The sequence below is a fragment of the Pogona vitticeps genome, chromosome 2 (assembly GCF_051106095.1).
Source record: "Pogona vitticeps strain Pit_001003342236 chromosome 2, PviZW2.1, whole genome shotgun sequence".
NCBI classification, from domain to species: domain Eukaryota; kingdom Metazoa; phylum Chordata; class Lepidosauria; order Squamata; family Agamidae; genus Pogona; species Pogona vitticeps.
Genome location: NC_135784.1, coordinates 6,201,128 through 6,221,267, shown reverse-complemented (window position 1 = coordinate 6,221,267; position 20,140 = coordinate 6,201,128). Strand labels below are relative to the sequence as shown.

The window sequence follows — 20,140 nt, the reverse complement described above, 5'->3', positions numbered from 1 at the left end:
CAAAAAATTAAGGAAGCCTCAGCAACTGTTCTAAATGCTTGGGTTCGTTAGAGGACCCCCTAAGTCGTGTGCAAACCTGATTTGGCTTTGATCTGAACTTCCGTTAATTTATGGTGAATTGTTTTCTCCCCCATAGGAAAGCATGGAGCTGTCAGATTTTGACAGGTCCATTGGTTCCTATGGGCCGAAAATAAAAATTCACCATAAATTAACGAAATTCAGATCAAAGCCAAATCAGGTTTGCACATGACTTAGGGGGTCCTCTAACGAATCCAAGCATTTAGAACCGTTTTTGACCCTTCTAAGACACTTTTTAAATTGAAAAAAGAAACATCATTAAGTGAAGCAGGGGACCTAAAATCGCATTCGTTATGCGAAGCATGGTCCCAAACTTCGCTAAGCGAAAATCACCCATAGGAAACATCGTTATACGGTGCATATTATTTCCTAAAAAAACACATCGTTATGAGAATTCATCGCTAAACGAGGCAATCGACGCATTTTAACCAGTCCATTTTTAGGTCTGGGGTTAATTTCTGGTTGAGGAGCCTCGTGGCGCAGTGGTTAAACCGCTGTACTGCAGCTAAAACTGTGCTCACGACCTGGTTTTCAAATCCCAGGTAGCCGGCTCAAGGTTGACTCAGCCTTCTATCCTTCTGTGGTTGGTAAAATGAGTACCCAGCTCGCTGGGGGGGCAATGTGTAGCCTGCATAATTAAATTGTAAACCACCCAGAGAGTGGTTGAAGCGCTATGGGGCGGTATATAAGCAGCACGCTTTGCTTTGCTTTGCTTTAAGTTGTTTTCAATATCATGGATAATTTCTGTGGTTAATTTCCTGACGGCTGAAACAGTTTATCTTCTTACTCAGAAAACACTGCATTCCAGGATAAAGTAGAAGTCTGATTTGCCTGTTCTAAATATATTTCTTGATTAATCGGACTATTTTAAAATGACCTTTTCCACATTCCATGCATTATACTCAGAGCGAGCCCTCTGATGTAAATGGAGGCAACAGCTGTCATGGCAGCTCTTTCATATTCCCTGTTTTTCACCGTGTCAGTTCTCTCAGGTAAACTAAGTCTATGAAGCACATCCTCAATACATGCATTTATATGGTTTCTCCACCGTGTGAGTTCTTTGATGTGAACTCAGGTGACTGCTACGAGTGAAGCTTTTTCCACATTCCATGCATTTATATGGTTTCTCCCCTGTGTGAGTTCTTTGATGGCAACTGAGGCCACTGCTCTGACTGAAGCTCTGTCCACATTCCATGCATTTATATGGTTTCTCCCCTGTGTGAGTTCTTTGATGGCAACTGAGGCCACTGCTCTGACTGAAGCTCTTTCCACATTCCATGCATTTATATGGTTTCTCCCCTGTGTGAGTTCTATGATGTAAACTAAGGCATTTGCTCTGACTGAAGCTCTTTCCACATTCTATGCATTTATATGGTTTCTCCCCAGTGTGAGTAATTTGATGTGAACTCAGGTGACAACTACGACTGAAGCTCTTTCCACATTCCATGCATTTATATGGTTTCTCCCCTGTATGAGTTCTTTGATGGCAACTGAGGCTACTGCTATGAGTGAAGCTCTTTCCACATGCCATGCATTTATATTGTTTCTCCCCAGTGTGAATTCTTTGATGCGAACTCAGGTTACTGCTATCACTGAAGCTCTTTCCACATTCCATGCATGTATATGGTTTCTCCCCAGTGTGAATTCTTTGATGAGAACTCAGGTGACCACTCTGACTGAAGCTCTTTCCACATTCTATGCATTTATATGGTTTCTCCGCAGTGTGAGTTCTTTGATGGCGACTGAGGCTACTACTATGAATGAAGCTCTGTCCACATTCCATGCATTTATATGGTTTCTCCCCTGTGTGAATTTTTTTATGGCAACTGAAGCTACTACTATGATTGAAGCTCTTTCCACATTCCATGCATTTATATGGTTTTTCATCTGTGTAAATTTTTAGTTGGGAACACAGGTGATTTTTCTCAAAGAGCTCTTTCCATACTGTAGGCATTTGTATGGTCTCTCACCTCTCAGATGATTTGCACGTGAAGTACAATCACTGTGCATAGTGATGCTCTTCACTTTTTCTATGTACAGTATGTGGACTTTGTCAAGCCGATTGTCATATAAGATTCCTTTGAATGTTTATATGCCCAGGGAACTTTTTCTCCTTCCCTTTCCCTGTTGTTTTTCCCCCCCACGGGATCAGAAGTGAATCAACATCATTAGCTGGAGAAGCTGGATATTTCTTTATCTCTTTTTTCCTGGCTTCCCTTCTTCCCCTTTTCTCCTTTTAAATAGGTAGAATTTTTGGTGCTTCACAATTGGGGTTTTCTGTCAATGAAAGAATGGCTGGCTCCATAGAATTCCTGTTGTCCTCCTCATCCGCTGATGGAGAGAAAAAAAGAGATGAAAGAAGAGTGCAATGTAAAAGAAATACCGTACTTGTTTGGATGAGTTTTAACCCCCAAGTCCAGATGAAGTGCATCCATGGGTATTGAAGGAACTGGCTGAAGAAATTGCAGAACCACTGTCTAATATTCTCTTGTTATCATGGGAGATGGGTGAAGAGCCAGACAGGTGGAGGAGAGCTGACCCTGTCCCTATCTTCAAAAAGGGGAACCTGGGAACTGCAAACCAGTCAGCCTGACATCCATCTCAGGGAAAGTTCTTGAGGATATTACAGAACAGACACTCTGCAAGAAGATTCAAAACAATGCAGTAAGAACTGAAAGCCAACATAGAAAGACTGAAGGAACTGGGCATGTTTGGCTTTGAGAAAAGGAGCCTGAGGGCAGAGACATTATTTTTTTTCCTTTTGTTTCTCAACAGGGTGGACAATTGATAGTTGGTATTGGTCCGATCTCTGTGTGGTTCATTCTTTGTTTTCTTCTGTTAAGTTCTGTCTAATTATTTTCTACCTCACTTGATCCTGATTTCAACCGGTCTTATGTAATTGGAGAACTCCTCTCCATCCTCTAATGAGACAGCTTCCAACAGAAAACAAACTGAGCTAGTTCCCACCCATCTCGCTAAGGACAAAACAACCCCAAGCCAGCATTTCAATAAGAGAGAGAAATGACTGTCAGTGATGGAATCTCTGGGGATGGGTGTTCTTCTGATAATCATGGTGTCATAGAATTAGTGGAGTTGGAAGGGGCCTACAAGGCTATTCAGTCCAACCTCCTGCCTAAGGCAGGAATACCACCCAAGCAGATCTGCCAGGTGATTATCTCAGTTTCTCTTGAATGCCTTCAGTGTTGGACCACTCGCCAACTCCTGAGGTCATGAGTTCCCATCATACTACTCTAACAGTTAGGATATTCAACCAAAATCTGGCTATTTAACTTGAGCGACGTGGAGAGGGGGGGATTTGCTGCTTGGGTAACAGCCTATCCTCCATATTATTTTACCCAGGTGTTGGGCTATGGAGAAGACTCTCCAGCTCCTACATACAGGGCACATTACCATAGTCTCTCGAGACTGAAGAATGGCTAATTGTTGCATGTCCTGCCGTCTGGGATATTCAATAACAGATCTTGCCCATCCTCTATATGACATCCTTTCAAACATTTGAAAAGTGCTTGTGATGATTTGTGTTTTTATGTGTATTAGAATGGGATATGTAGTCCTAAGATTGTCCCAATAGCATCCATCTTGATTTAAAGTCTGTTCTGTAGTAGGAAAGTTTTTCATGCTGTTTCAGAGAAGCTTCGCTCTCTGATTATCTCGTTGCTAAGATGAGTAGAGAGCAGAGACTTTCATAGTCAAAATAATTCTGCCACAAAGTATGATAACAACTGAAGCTCCATGAGAAAGTTAGGCGGGACAACAAGACCCAGGAGGGGGTGTTCCTTATGAAGAATTCTGGGAAGAAGAAGGAAGTTGGTAAGGAGGGAGTTGAAAAAAGATGGAGTTGGACTGAGAAAGGTCAGACATGTGCTTTTCCCATAATGGATTGTAGCTTTGCTATGGACTATTTTTCCTACCATGGACTGATGGAAGTCAACTGGTTTTCATCTAGCATCAGCCTATGAAGACCCAAGACACGTGAGATGGACTGTGTTATGCTTTTTATTAGTTAGCATAATTCTATTTCTTTATTTTTCTAGCTGGAGTGGGGGAGGGGAATATTCCGTTTGTCTTGATATGAAAATGTACCTACTGAACTATTTTACTATCAACTGAAACCTTTTCTAAAGCAATTCTTTTCAATAAAGCAATAATGATTTGATCTGCATGCATTGGTTCTTGTACAGACTAGCTGAATGTCTAATTGGCCATGTGTGTTTGCTACCAAAGATTTAGAGCCAGATTATTCTGAGTATAACTCATGGATTTGTCTGTGTGTGTTGCTTTCTTAATAAAGGAGATTGGCTTTTGAGGAAGAAGTGTTAGACAAGATCTTGCTGAGACCTAAGGGCTCTGCTCAGCAGTCAGAGGTTTGTCTGGATTTCGGACTCATCCCAGTCTCTGGCACGCCCGTAAATCTCTTTGGAGATAAGGGGCAGCTTACATGGTGGCAGCAGTGGGATGAAACACGGGCTTTGATTTATTGTGTTTACTTTGGCTTAAGTTGAAAGCAGCAAGCATCTCGATGCATGTGCTTTTCACAGCTGGGAAATCCCAAGCCTTGGCAGAGGGGTTTCTTCCACGCTATTTACTTTGAAGGGCTATAAATCATCTATATTGCATTTTTCTTTTCAGCTAAGGGTCTTAAAGAAAGACTTAGCTTTAAGCGAAGTCTGTAAGAACTAATGCTTTGGTTATGTAATTGGGCTGTTTAATGAGTGGACATTTTTATGCAAGTAAGCGGTCACCTTTCTGAAGCTCCAGGGTAGGGCTGTTTTCTGCCAGAGTGTTTTATGGCTTTGCCCTCACCCTACAGTTTCGGCTACAGGGGCAGGGAGAGGATTTTTCCTTTTGGGTCAACTTGGCGTCTGCGTTAGTTGCAGCTTGCATGGAGCAACACTTAGAAGGAGAAGAATTTTCGGAGTTGCCTGGAGAGAAGTTTGTGACTCAGAGAACAATTAAGATTAGGGGATTGCAAACAGGTGGGATTAAGTACAGTCTCACAGCTGAGGACATCCAGGACCTACTTGGATCTGATCCAGATCAGACTTGGTCTAGGTTGCGACAGATGGATCAGACAGAGGAAATGGCGGGTGCCAGCACTCCGGTAGGGAGGGGAGTGCCAGCCAGAGACATTTCTGATGGAACAGCAGGAGCAGCAGCAGCAGTAGCCGGTGCTGAGGGTCCTGATCCTAACAAGAGTCTATCACCAGTGGATAAGTTAACAATGATGTTTGCAGATTTTGTTGCTTGTCACACTCAATCTATTCATAATCAGAACATTGCTGATCAGTTATTGAAGCAGTACAGAGAGAAAAAGGTGGAGCATTTGGTTTATGAGCTGAAGGAAAAAGAGGAGTTTAAGAACTCAATAGCCAGTGTGGATAGAAGCAATCTACCTTACTACCATGATGGCGATGATATCTTATCATTTTTATCTATATATGAACAAGCGTGTAGAGATCTTAGAATACCTGAGGCCTGGTACCTCCAGTTAATGCGTACGCAGTGTTCTGGGCAACTTGCCAACATTGTAGCCAAATTATCTGGTGAGGACACTGACTGGCCTATTTTTAAAGAAGTGGTAAAGAGAAAATTTGGTTTTATTTTGGAAATACTGAGGCAGAACTTTAGAAAACTGAAAAAGCAGCCTAATGAGTGTTATTCTGCACTAGCTGACAAGATAGAACACCTAGGTGATCAGTGGTTGAGCTCCTTGGGCGTCAGTACCTTTGAGGATTTAAGAACTGTGTTGTACAAGGAGCATTTTCTTAATTTGGTGCCTTCAGAAATAAGGAGTACTTTGTTGGAGAGAAACTACAAAGACTTGCAAACCCTTGCTTTAAAAACTGATGAAATTCTCTCCTTTAAAAGGCCTGAACCTGCTGTTAGGGGAAAGACTGCACCAGTAGTGCCTAAGAGACAGAGTCAGCCTGATTTTAGAAAGTCTTTTTCTCAAGAGCCCAGGCAAAGTTCATTTGAACAACGCAGGAGCCTAGCTCCTAGCCAGAGTAAAACACCTCTTAAATGTTTTGAATGTGGTGGCTCTCATCTGCGACGAGATTGCCCAAGGTTGAATGTGCCAGCTAGCCAAGTTAAGGAGCCAGCTAGAAAAACACCTGTTCCAGCTCCACGCAGATCTAAAGCAGGCACTCCCAAGATGGCGTATGTAAGTTCTGTGCCAGCGGGAACTCAGCAAGTGCCAGCTGCCAGTAATGCAGTTTCTGTGCCTCACCAGTCAAGCATTGTGCCTTCGCAGAGTCAGGAAGGAGTTAACCTAACTGTAACCCCTTCGCAAGCCAGTGGAATGCAGGCAGCAGTAAACCAATACGTGCCTAGAGTTTTGGACTTACAAATTGCTGCAATTTCATCAGAAATTGTAAAAGAGACAACTTCAGGAGAGAAATTTTCCATTATGGATCCTGATTGCATAGTACCAGCTACACAAAGGGACTGGGCAACCCGCACATTTTCTGAGGTGGTTTTTCTTCACACACCTGGAGGTGATATGGCTTTAAGTGCTTTTCGTGACTCGGGTGCCGACATTTCTTCGATAAGCAGACATTTTCTAGACCCCACTTTGATCCTGAACAACCTGAGGTGTCCAGTAAAAACTTATGGGTCTAAAGAGGCTGAGCAGAAGTATGTTCCTTTGGCATATGTAAAAATTACCTACAAGTCCTGGTCGGATGCAAAACATATTTTAACTCATGAGGGAAAACCTGATTTTCTTCTTGGAAATGATCTTGCCTTTTTGGATCACATGCAGAGTCAAAATGTAGCTTCGATGCAGGTAGTCACACGTTCACAAAGTAGGGAGTTGCATGGTCCTGAACCGGAGCAGGAATCCACTGAGGATAGCTCAGATGGAGACCTTACCCAACAGCAGCCTCTTGTGACCGAACCTGATAATGCAGCTAAAACTGAAACTACAATAGAGGAGGTGATACCTAAGGGATCAGAGGACTTTAGACTGAAGCAACTTAATGATCCCTCTCTAGCTTCTTTGAGGTCACAAGCAGACAACTATGCTGAACGTCCTGCGCATCAGCAAGTTAGTTTCCTGTGGGGAGAAAATGGACTTTTGTACAGAGAATATTTCCCCAAATCCAACTTGGATGCCCAACCTATTCAACAGTTAGTCGTGCTTACTGAATATAGACTGAGAATACTAGAAATGGCTCATGACCATCCGAGTAGTGGGCACCAGGGAATACAAAAAACCCTAAAGAGGATTTCTCAACATTTTTACTGGCCTGGTATTTCAAAAACTGTAAAGGACTATGTTAGTTCTTGTGACTATTGCCAACACACAGGCCATCAAACTGACAAGGTAAAGGCCGAAATGCAGATTATGGAGATTCCTGACCAAGTGTTCCAGTGTTTGCAAATGGATGTGCTAGGACCTTTTGTTCCTACTAAATCTAAGAAGAAATACATCATTTCTTTCATCTGTTCAGCCAGTAGGTGGATCGAAGCCTATGCTATTAGCAACCTTACAGCTACCACCATAGCTAGAATCATTGTGGACTTGTGCTCGCGTATTGGAGTACCATCCAAAATAATTTGTGATCAAGCAGGAGCCTTTACAAGTGAACTTATGCGTAAGATCTGCGAGATAAGTGGAATAACCATCAGTTTTAGCACGGCCCATCATCCTCAATCTCATGGTATGGTGGAAAGAGGTCAACAAACTTTGCTTAGGATGATTAAAACTTTGACCCAAGAATATGGAAACATTTGGGATGAACTTTTGCCTTTTGCTTTGTTTGCTTACCGTAGCTCAGCTCATTCTTCACTAGGTGGCTTTTCTCCAAGTGAGGTGGTGTTTGGAAGAAATCTACAAGGACCATTGGACTTCCTGAAATCCGATTGGGAAGGTGTGGTTAAAAGTAGTACTGTGCCAGTTGCTGATTTTGTCAGAAAACTTCAAGAGAAACTCTTGGCTGTCCAGGAGTTGGCCAGAGACAATTTGTTGGATGCTCAAGCAAGTCAGAAGTTCTTCCACGACAAGAGATCCAGACACAGGGAATTTTCTGTGGGTGATTTGGTACTTGTTCTGAACCCACTCAGACCTTCTAAGTTAGAAGTTGTCTGGGAAGGTCCAGGTGAAATTGTTCAAAAATTGGGAAATGTCAATTATCTTGTCAAAATGTTGGATTCTAATAAGAAACCTGTTCTTTACCATGTCAATAGTTTGAAACTGTAGAAAGATAGATCTGCAATGGTTTTTCAATGTCATGCTGAATATTTTCATGCTGCAAATGAACCTATTGATATGTTGTCTGAATTGCAAGATGCAGGTACATGGTCTGATAATCTTGTTTTAACAGGTACCGTTGATCAGAAAGAAAGGTTGTTTCAAATTTTAGAACAATACCAAGATGTGTTTTCAGATAAACCAGGTTACACCAAATTGATCAATCATGTGATAACTACTGAGAACAATGCCCAGCCCATACGGTCTAGCCCATATAGAGCAATTGGTAATCATGCTATCCAGATTGAACAAGAGATACAAAAGATGTTATCTTTGGGGGTGATTGAACCGTCATTCTCCCCTTGGGCTTCTCCGGTGGTTCTGGTGCCAAAACGTAACGCTATGGGTGAAATTCTCGAGGAAGTAAGATTTTGTGTTGATTACAGAAAGTTAAACAGTGTTATTGTTCCAGATCCATACCCATTGCCTAGAATGGATGATTTAATTGAACATCTTTCAAAGGCTAAGTTTATCAGCATTCTCGATCTAAAGAATGCTTATTGGCAGCTCGATTTGGCTGAAGATTCACGAGATAAGACCGCTTTCATCACGCATGTGGGAACTTTCCGTTTCCGAAGATTGCCATTTGGTTTGAAGAATGCTGGTGCTTCATTTCAAAGGATGATAGACAAACTTTTACAAGGTTTACCTTTTGCAAGTGCTTATCTTGATGATGTTGCCATTTTCAGTTCTGATTTTGATTCTCACATGTCTCACATTGAAACTGTTTTGTCCAGACTTCAGCAAGCAGGACTGACAGTCAAAGCCAGCAAATGTCAATGGATGCAAGGAAAAGTCATGTACTTAGGTCATTTGATTGGGCAAGGAGAAATTCAGACTCTGCAAGCCAAAGTGCAATCTATTAATGATTGGCCTATTCCAAAAACTAAGAAACAGGTACGCTCGTTTTTGGGCCTAGTTGGCTACTACAGAAAATTTATTCCTGATTTCAGTCATTTGGCTTCACCTCTGTCAGAGCTCACTAAGAAGAGACAGCCTGTCAAGGTAAAGTGGACACCAGAGTGTCAAGGTGCCTTTGATGCTTTAAAAGCTAAGATTATGGATGCACCTATACTGAAATCCCCTGATTTTGACAAACCATTCATTTTACAAACAGATGCCTCTGAATTAGGCCTTGGAGCAGTATTGTTACAGCAAGGAGAAGATGGGAACCTTTACCCTATCTCATACTTCTCTAGAAAACTCTTGGATAGAGAGAGAAATTACGCAGTACCTGAAAAAGAAGCTCTTTCTATATTTTGGTCTCTAAATTTACTTAGACCTTACCTATGGGGGCGTAAGTTTACACTCCAAACAGATCACAGAGCTTTAGTTTGGTTGCAGAAGATGAAATCTCACAACCAGAAATTGTTGAGATGGAGTCTAGCATTGCAAGATTTTGATTTTGAAGTTCAACACATTCCTGGAAAATTGAATGTTGTGGCAGATGGTCTTTCTAGAATGTACTGTGAAGATTCTTATGAACCTGAACTTTGAAACAATGTATTCAACAGTGTGCTATGTTTCAGTATTGTAATAGTTAATCTGTAGTTGAATTTTGAGATACAACCAGTTAATTACTTTGAATTACTTTTTAGTTACTTTTGCTTGATTTCTTAAAATTAGATCAGATTAACTGCTCTGAATTTTAACGATTATCAGGGGTGGCATGTCATGATTTGTGTTTTTATGTGTATTAGAATGGGATATGTAGTCCTAAGATTGTCCCAATAGCATCCATCTTGATTTAAAGTCTGTTCTGTAGTAGGAAAGTTTTTCATGCTGTTTCAGAGAAGCTTCGCTCTCTGATTATCTTGTTGCTAAGATGAGTAGAGAGCAGAGACTTTCATAGTCAAAATAATTCTGCCACAAAGTATGATAACAACTGAAGCTCCATGAGAAAGTTAGGCGGGACAACAAGACCCAGGAGGGGGTGTTCCTTATGAAGAATTCTGGGAAGAAGAAGGAAGTTGGTAAGGAGGGAGTTGAAAAAAGATGGAGTTGGACTGAGAAAGGTCAGACATGTGCTTTTCCCATAATGGATTGTAGCTTTGCTATGGACTATTTTTCCTACCATGGACTGATGGAAGTCAACTGGTTTTCATCTAGCATCAGCCTATGAAGACCCAAGACACGTGAGATGGACTGTGTTATGCTTTTTATTAGCATAATTCTATTTCTTTATTTTTCTAGCTGGAGTGGGGGAGGAGAGTATTCCGTTTGTCTTGATATGAAAATGTACCTACTGAACTATTTTACTATCAACTGAAACCTTTTCTAAAGCAATTCTTTTCAATAAAGCAATAATGATTTGATCTGCATGCATTGGTTCTTGTACAGACTAGCTGAATGTCTAATTGGCCATGTGTGTTTGCTACCAAAGATTTAGAGCCAGATTATTCTGAGTATAACTCATGGATTTGTCTGTGTGTGTTGCTTTCTTAATAAAGGAGATTGGCTTTTGAGGAAGAAGTGTTAGACAAGATCTTGCTGAGACCTAAGGGCTCTGCTCAGCAGTCAGAGGTTTGTCTGGACTTTGGACTCATCCCAGTCTCCGGCACCCCTGTAAATCTCTTTGGAGATAATGGGCAGCTTACAGTGCTATCACCCCTTCGTCTCATTTTCTCAAGGCTAAACATGCCCAATTCTTTCAGTCTTTCTTCGTAAGGCTTGGTTCCCAGAACTCTGATCATCCTTGTTGCCCTCCTCTGAATTTGTTCGTTTGTCAACATCCATCTTGAAACGTGGTGTCCAGAACTGGACACAATAGCAAGGTAAGGCCTAATCAGTGCTGAATAGATGGGGACCAGCACCTTGTGGGATTTTGAAAACTCTATTTCTATTAATGTGGCCTGAAATAGCAGTTACCTTTTTTGTAGCCCCATCTCACTGTTGGCTCATATTTAGCTTGTGATCTATGACAATTCCCAGATCTTTCTTGACAGTAGTTTTGATGAGCTAGGTATCCCCCATCTTGTAACTGTGCCATTGGTTTCTTTTTCGAAGGTGCAGGACTTTGCACTTATCCCTGTTGAATTTAATTCTGTTGCTTTCAGTCCAGTGTTCCAGAACTCATTCATCATCACCCTCTGAGTACAATTCTGTAGCCAATGGTGTATCCACCTGACACTTGATCTATCCAGCACACACCTAGTGAGCTTGCTAATCAGGAGATCATGGGCCACTTTGTCAAAAGCTTTGCTGAAGTCAATATGGTACAACACTGGCCCTCCTCCAATCCTCTGGAACCTTTCCGCATTGACTTCAAAGTGTTAATGCTTACATATAAAGCCCTAAACGGTATAGGACCTCAATACTTGGCGGAACGCTTACTCCCAACTAGTTCTACCCGTGTCACCCGCGCGAGCCAGGAGATGAGGCTGAGAAGCCTGACGCCGAGGGAGGCCCAGAAGGAAAGAACTAGAAACCGGGCCTTCTCGGCGGTAGCTTCTCGCCTCTGGAATAACCTACCTCCGGAGATTTGCGCTGCACCCTCGCTGGGTACTTTTAAGAACCAACTGAAAACATAGATGTATAGGCAGGCCTTCCCTTCCAGTTAATTCCTGTCCTTTCCTTTTTTATTCTTTTTCTCTTTATTTGATATATTTTGTATTTTTCCCATCTTGCACAATCATTTAATTAATTAATTGTTATAAATTTTTCTTGAACTTGTTATCCTTTATGTTGTAAGCCACCTAGAGTGGTCAAAATGACTAGATAGGCGGGGTATAAATACAATAAATAAATAAATAAATAAATAAATAAATAAATAAATAAATAAATAAATAAATAAATAAATAAATAAATAAATGGTTTCAAGAAAATAATGGAGAGCAGTTCTGAGAGTTCTTCAAACAATTCCTTCAGTACTCTCGGTAGCAGTTCATCCAGCCCTGGAGATTTGAACCTTTTCAAGGTGGTAAGGTATTCCTTGACTATTGGTTTATCAATCTCCAGCTGCAATCCTGTCTCTCCCACTTGCACTTCCAATTTGTTTGGAAGTTCATAGTCTGTCTTATGGGAAAAGATGGAACTAAAATAGGAATTGAGTACCTCTGCCTGTTCTTTGTCCTCTGTTATCATTTTTTCATCTCCATTACGGAGCTGTGACATGATGTCTTTGGTTTGTCTTTTGCTGCTCGCATACCTGAAGAATGCTTTTTAACTGATTTTGTGTACAGTGGTGCCTCGCTTTTATGAGTGCCCGGCATTATGATGAAACCGTATTATGACGATCTTTTTGCGATCGCAATTGCGATCGCAAAACGATGGTCTAAATGCGTTTTCGCTTTGCGATGATCAGCTCCCTGCTTCGGGAACCGATTCTTCGCCAAACGACGATTTTAAAACAGCTGATCGGCAGTTTCAAAATGGCCACCTGGTAAACAAAATGGCTCCCCACTGTTTTCTGGATTCCTCACAAGACAGGCATCAAAAACGACTGCCCTATGGAGGCTCTTCGCTGTACGGTGAGTTTTGACCCCATTGGAATGCATTGAAGAGGTTTCAATGCGTTTCAATGGGGTTTTTCTTTTGCTTTATGATGTTTTCGCTTAACGGTGATTTTCCTGGAATGTATTATCGCCGTTAAGCGAGGCACCACTTTATCTAGCTAACCTCAGCTCATTCTCAGCTTTTGCCCTCCTGATGCCATCCTTGCATTTCCTTGCTAGTTGTCTGTACTCATCCTTGGTGGCTTGGCCTTCTTTATATTTCCTAAAGGAAAAGGTAAAGGTTCCCCTTGACAATTTTTGTCCAGTCATGTCGAACTCTAGGAAGCGGTGCTCATCCCCGTTTCCAAGCCAAAGAGCCAGCATTTTATCTGAAGAAAATCTTCCGTGGTCACATGGCCAGTGCGACTTACGACATGGAACACTGTTACCTTCCCACCAAGGTGGTCCCTATTTATCTACTCGCATTTGCATGCTTTCGAACTGCTAGGTTGGCAGGAGCTGGGGCAAGAGACGGGCACTCACTCCGTCATGTGGATTCGATCTTATGACTCCTGGTCTTCTGACCCTGCAGCACAGGCTTCTACGTTTTAGCCCGCACCACCACCACGTCCCTCCTATTTCCGGTACATGTCCTTTTTGGTTTTTAGGTCCTCACTGAGCTTTTGGTAAAGCCACACTGGCCTTTTTTGACGCCTTACCTCTTTTATTCTTGTTGGAATTATTTGTAGTTGTGCTTTTAGAATTTCTTCTTTTATAGACAGTCTACCATGCAAAATATACTAACAGCAGGATTTCAGCAAGTAAATGAATGTCTCAGCCAAATAGCAGATCAAATGAAAGAGATGACACTAGAGATTAAAGATGCCGAACAACATATAACTGAAGTCAAAAGAAAAACACAAGATCTTGAGGAAAAGTGAGAAGAACATATGCTAGAGTGAATCAAACTGAAGAAACATTAGAGGCAGTGCTGAAGAATCAAAAATAAAGTGACGACAGATCAGTAATGCTAGAGATGGAGAGAGCATCGGTGATGCTTTGTTTTCAAAATGTACTAGAAAAGGAAGGGGAGGATCTAGAGATATTAATGAGTAAAGACTTGGCTGCAGAAATAGGGATGGAAGCTGCCAATTTCCGTCAATATATGGAAGCATCTTTCATGGTGAATGCAGCGTGTGCAAAAAGAAACAATCTCCCCAAAGAAATCCACATGAGATTTATGAAGAAATCAATTAGAAACAAGATTTTAAGAGCCTCACCAGATAAACAATTGATAATAGAAGATAAGAAAATTAATGTCTTAAAACAAATTCCCTGGCAAATGAGGCAGAGAAGGAAGAAATACTCCTCCTTTGCACTGTTACGTCAACAAAATGGAATTTTTGAAAATTGCTGATACCAGAAGGTTTATTCTTTTGAATTGACACACAGAATGAAAGCGCAAGACTTTATGGGGGAAAATGAGAAGAATTTGAGGAAACAGGGAGAAAGAAAGAAGGAGGGGAAATCAGAAGAAAGACCTCAAGAGAAATCAGACCACCCAGTCACAATCAGAATCAGACAGAGCCAAACAGGAAGTAGCTGAGCCATGACATACCAGAGGCATGGCAAGGAAAAAAGAGAAAGGTAGTAACCAACAAGAAGATGACTAAAAAACAAGTGAAGATGTTTTCAGTCAATATAAATGGCCTGAACTCATCTCAAAAACAGAAAAAGACCTTTCTACAACTGCAGCAACAGAAGTCTGATGTAATTTGCATTCAAGAAACCCATATGAAAAGAGCAGACCAGAAACTGTTGGAATGTTCAAGGCTAGGAAAATTCGAACATAAGTAAAAAGAAGAAAAATGCGGCTATGTATATAAAGAAAGAACTGGAACCAAAACTATTTGCCTCTGACAGCAGAAGGATATTAATGGTGGCAATCCAAAGAGAATCAACAAAAATACTAAATATTAATATTTATGCACCAAATGGAAATAAAGAAAAAAAATTAAACAACTACAACTAGAACTAGCAAATAAAGATTATGACTACTATTGTGTGATAGATTTTAATGCTGTTTTTGACGAAGAACTAGACACAAAATCAGATAAAATGACCAAAAAGAGAGAGAGGAACAATCTCAAGAAATCCTACAATTGGCAGAAGTAAATATCACAGATGCTTGGAGGATGTGTTACCCAAAGACAAGAGTTTATACTTTTTACTCTAACAGACATAATTCATGTTCAAGAATTGATGCATTTTGGATCTCAACGTGCCTAATGAAAGAATTGGAGCAAATAGGCATTTTACCTAGCACATTTCAAGACCACAGTCCAATTTCATTACAACTGGGTAGCAAATCAAGAGAATTTCATTGGAAGCTCAATACTTCACAATAGGAAATACTGAGGAAAATGCAAAAGTGAAAATTAATGGAGAGTTGATGAAAGAAATACAAATAGAGAAAGGTACTAGACAGGGTTGCCCACTCTCGCCATTACTATTTATCCTGACCCTAGAAATTAGCCATCCTTCAGTCCCGAGAGACTATGGTAATGTGCTCTGTATGGAGGAGCTGGAGTGTCCTCTCCAGAGCCCAAGGCTTCAGTAAAATAATATGGAGGATAGGCTGTTACCCAAGCAGCAAATCCCCCCTCTCCACGTCACTGAAATAGTCCAATGGAAAGGCAAGAGCCAATACAACTGGTTCCAGTGAAGTCGCAGGAGTTGACAGAATGACATGAACTGCCTCTGGAACTCCGGCTCCGGATTTTGCCTCCAGGTTAACTCCTGAGGTCTTTTCCATCAGTGGATATAGCCACAAGGCAGTGGAGGTTTGAAATCACAGTTTTCCTTCTCCTAGATGGGCTGCCTTCCAAGCCTGACGAGCCCCACCTACCCGGCCTGCTCCCTAACAGGGCGGAAAGGAAGTGGGGGGGCGAGGACCCTGGATGCAGTGGAAAAGAAATGGGGTGGAGAGGACCCTAGAGGGGGAGGAAAAGAAATGGGGTGGAGAGGACCCTAGAGGGGGAAGAAAGGAAATGTGGTGGAGAGGACCCTGGGTGGGTGTCATGAGTGCAGCCGAAGATCTGGAACCTGAAGGGTTAACTGTAGCTGAGGGGAATGCTGAGCAATTAGAAATACAAACACCTGAATCGCCTCCAGATTCTCCTCCCCCAGTAGACAGCCTGAGGGCCAGGCTTCGGGGAAGACTTATGACAAAAAGATCACAGGATCGCTTGAAGGCTGCCCGCGGAAACATCCAATCAACTAGCCCTGAGAGCCGATGAAAAGGCTTCCAGCAGTTCAAGGGGCTGTTTTACTATATAAACAGCTCTCAGACGGCTGAAAATCCATGGAATCAACAAGGCAAACCTCTGGCTTGCATCCGCACTCCTGACAATCTTGAACCTTGTTCTCTGGACCCTTGGCTTTGGACCCTGGACTACGATGTGCGTTTTGACTTTGAACGGACCATGGACTACGTTTTGTGAGTTGGCTTTGGTAACCGGATATCGCCTCTGCATTCCCTGAATTCCTGACATAGGACTGGCTTATCGGACTCTGCCGTTGTAACCCCCGGGAACATGACAATGGGTTGCAAAAGAAATGGGGTGGATAGGACTCTGGATGGGTTGGGAAAGAAATGGGGTGGATAGGATCCTGGAGGGGGAGGAAAGGAAATGGGGTGGAGAGGAACCTCGTGATGAGGGTGAAAGAGGAGAGTGCAAAAAATGGTCTGAAGCTCAACATCAAAAACACTAATGGCCACTGGTTCCACCACCTCCTGGCAAATAGAAGGGAATGATATGGGGGCAGTGACAGATTTTACCTTCTTGGGCTCCATGGTCCCTGCAGATGGGGACAGCAGCCACAAAATTAAAGGACAGCTGCTTTTTGGGAGGAAAGCGATGACAGCATCTTAAAAAGCAGAGACATCACCTTGCCGACAAACGTCCACGTAGTCAAAGCTATGGTTCTTCCAGTATGTATGGAAGTGAGAGTTGGACCATAAAGAAAGCTCACCACCAAGGAATTGATGCTTTTGAATTGTGGTGCGGGAGGAGGCTCTTGAGAGTGCCCTGGACTGCAAAGAGAACAAACCTATCAGTTCTGATGCACATCAACCCGGAGTGCTCACTGGAAGGACAGATCCTGAAGCTGAGGCTCCAATCCTTTTCATGAGGCCATCTCATGAGAAGACTCCCTGGAAAAGACCCTGATGTCGGGAAAGTGTGAAGGCAAGAGGAGAAGGAGAGGACAGAGGATGAGATGCTTGGACAGTGTCATCGAAGCTACCAACATGAATCTGACGCAACTCCGGGACGCAGTGGAAGACAGGAGGGCCTGGCGTGCTCTCATCCATTGGGTCGAGGAGTCGGACACGACTTAATGACAAATCAAGATCAAAAAATGGGAGGACAGGAGCAAAAATCCTTGTGAGAACCCCTCCCCCGATTGGACATGCAACAATGGGCTCGAGTTAAAGGAAGCCGTATTTCGGTTGAATATCAGGAAAAACTGTTAGAGCAGTACAGCAGTGGAAGTGACCTTGGGAGTTGGTGAGCACTCCAACAGTGGAAGCATTCAGGAAAAAATGAGATAATCATTTAGCAGATATGCACTGATGATATTCCTGCCTTGAGCAGGGGGTTGGACTTGATGGCCTTATTGCTGTTGTTTAGTTGTGAAGTCATGTCCGACTCTTTGTGACGCCATGGCCAGAGCACACCAAGCCCTCCTGTCTTCTACTGCCTGCTGGATGGCCTTGTAGGCCCCTTCCAACTCCACTAATTCTATGATTTCTATGGTGCCATCAGCTGTGGATTTAACAAAAGCAGTATAAGTAAAGGGAACACATACGTACAGAAGCCCACCCGTAAATGCGTACGAACTTGCTCTTGACGTTGCTTGCTAGTCAGTATAAATTACCTAACAGTCTAAGCTTTACAAATACTGCATGGTATCAAGTGTACAGAGGTGCTCCTGAGAAAGGAAGGAAGGAACGAACGAAGGATAGGAGGGAAGGAGGGAAGAAGGGAGGAAGAACTCTCACCTGCTTTGCAAACGCTGGAGGGCTTGGATTCTTCCCTTTTGCACCAGATAAAAGCCACTGAATGGTCAGTTCCCGTCTCAGGCCCTACTTTGGATAACAGAAGAAGAAAAAAAATCAGTCAAGAGGCTTCTTGGACAAAGGAAACATCATTATTTTTCAGTTCTTGTGGAGCAGGGGTCTCAATTTACCTGGGAGGCGTTGGAGGAAGAGTTTGGGTGAGGCTGGGCTGCACCAGATTTTCCGCCAAGCACAGCAAGAGCCTGAGGAAGCCGCCCAGGAGTTTCATTAGCCTGTCTGGGGCGCCGAGGAGGCTTCACTACCACCATCGCCAGCAGCAGGAGAAGCAGAGAAGGGAGGGAGCGCCGGCGACTGCCTAGCTGGGGAGGGGAGGAGGGCCCATTTTAAAAAACCCTCACAGAATTGCCTTGCAAAGGAGAAAAGCCCCCATCGGTACCCACGAAATTAAACAGAATGGGGTGCCCCCCAGGTGCGCACGGGCGCCCACGCACAAACACACACACACACACACACACACACACACACACACACAGCTGGGAGGCTGCAGTTCCAGATGGAGGGTGCAAGAGCCGGCGAGCAAGGCAACGCTTTTTAGACTCTTGACAGCAGAGGGCTTGTGGGCGCTTCGGGGGGGCAGGCAAGGCGGGGGGTGCAAACTATCATCCAGAGGGCCACAAATGCCCCCCCGGGGCCACGTGTTTGAGACCCCTGTTGTGGAGGAACATCTGTCTGTCTTTCCTGTCTTCCAAGAGCCGGAAAAAAATGATGGAAAGGTAGGGATGAAAAGAGGGAGAAAGGAAAGAAGGAGGACGATGGTGGAGCTGCCTCTGGTCCTCCCCCCCCTCCAATTTCCCAGGATCTTCTTCGGCCATTTCCCCTTTCTCTCTCCCCCCCTCCTGGTCTATTTCACTTCCCTGCATTGGCATCCAGGGCAACCCATGCCCCCCCGTCCACTCTTTCTTCTCCTCCCCCCTGAACCCCCCCTCTTCATCACCCCTCCTCTTCTTCCCTCCCCAGGCTTGCTTTCCTGCCCTTTGGGGGAAAAAGGGGAGGCTGGTTCCCTCCCCCCCAAACAGTACTTTCTGATTTTGGCTTCCGAAGTAAACAAAAGGTGGGGGGTCTGACAGATTGCCTTTCTCTCCCACCCCCTTGAGTTTTACACCCTCTGGTCCAGGCAGGACTCGTGGGTCGGAAGGAAGGAAAGGGGGGGGGGGGTCTCGTCGGAAGAAAAAAAGCCTGATCTCCCTTCCCCCCCCCCCCCCCCGATTTCCAGAAAGGGAGAAAGGGAGGGCGGCAGGGAGGCGGGGGGAAGGGCAGAAACGAGGCTCCGTCCCCGAGGCGAGTCTCCTGGATCCGTCCCCCCTCCCTCCCTCCCCACCCGCCGGACCCCCACCTTCCTCCCCCCACCCCACCCCTTCCTGGGATCCCCTCCCAACGCCTTGGGCAGCCCCCCCACCTCCTCCCCAAGACCTAGTCCTGATTTTGGCCGCCTTCCTTGCCCCCCCCGCTTTGCCCAAGCGATTGGGGAACGAGGAGTCTTTCCCGGTTGGGGGGGGATCTCAACCCCGTCTGAATATCGCCCCCCCAAGGAGGAGAGCCGGGGGGGGGGAGAGAAGGCGGAACCCCTCCCTTTCAAGCCAGAGCCTGCCATGCAAACCAAGGGAGAAACCGGTTTGCGATCCGGATTGCCCGGAGGAGACCCCCCTCCCCTCTCCTTGGGGAGTCCCCTTATTCGCATCCCCCCCTCGCCTCCCCAAGGAGTAGCAGCCGGAGTGAAGTAAGCAGGGAAACTCACGGGAGGAGTCCTCCTCCTTTGGGAAGAGCGTCCGCCTCGGACCATAGAGGTGGCGGGGGAAAGAGGGGCCAGGAGGAGAGAGATTCCCTCTTCCGGTTCCTGATGACGGGAGGGGGGGCGGAGGGAAGGAGGGGGAGAAGGAAGAGGAAGGGAAAGACTGGGGTGGGGTTTGGGTGGGACCCCCAGATTTAGGTGGGGCGAAGGGCAGGACCCCCCTCTCAGGGACAGAGCAGCCTCCCCCCCTTCCCAAGGGGGAACCCGAGGCTGACTCTGGCTGGGGGGGGCGGGGAGGGATCGTCGGCTCCCCCCCCTGCAGATCTCTCTAGGGCCTTTTGGGTGAAGGCGGTGGGCAGCGAAGGACCCCCCCCCCCCGGCCTCCGAGGCCTTCCCTGCCTAGGAGGCCGACCTCCAGCCGACCTCCTTCCGGGGTCGTGGGGGCTCTTGAGGCGGGGGGACTCGCCTGTGTGTGCTTAGGG

The 20,140-nt window shown here is 44.4% G+C and overlaps 1 protein-coding gene across 1 annotated transcript; it reads right to left on the bottom strand.

Moving 5' to 3' along the window:
• Window positions 1-236: 236 nt before the first annotated feature.
• LOC144587267 (uncharacterized) lies at window positions 237-20,030 on the bottom strand. The gene is given in 4 exon segments (XM_078387315.1): window positions 237-2,008; window positions 2,011-2,409; window positions 17,852-17,938; window positions 19,665-20,030. Coding segments are annotated over 2 exon segments (990 nt in total). The 5' UTR covers window positions 2,089-2,409; window positions 17,852-17,938; window positions 19,665-20,030; the 3' UTR covers window positions 237-1,096.
• Between the last annotated feature and the right edge of the window lie 110 nt (window positions 20,031-20,140).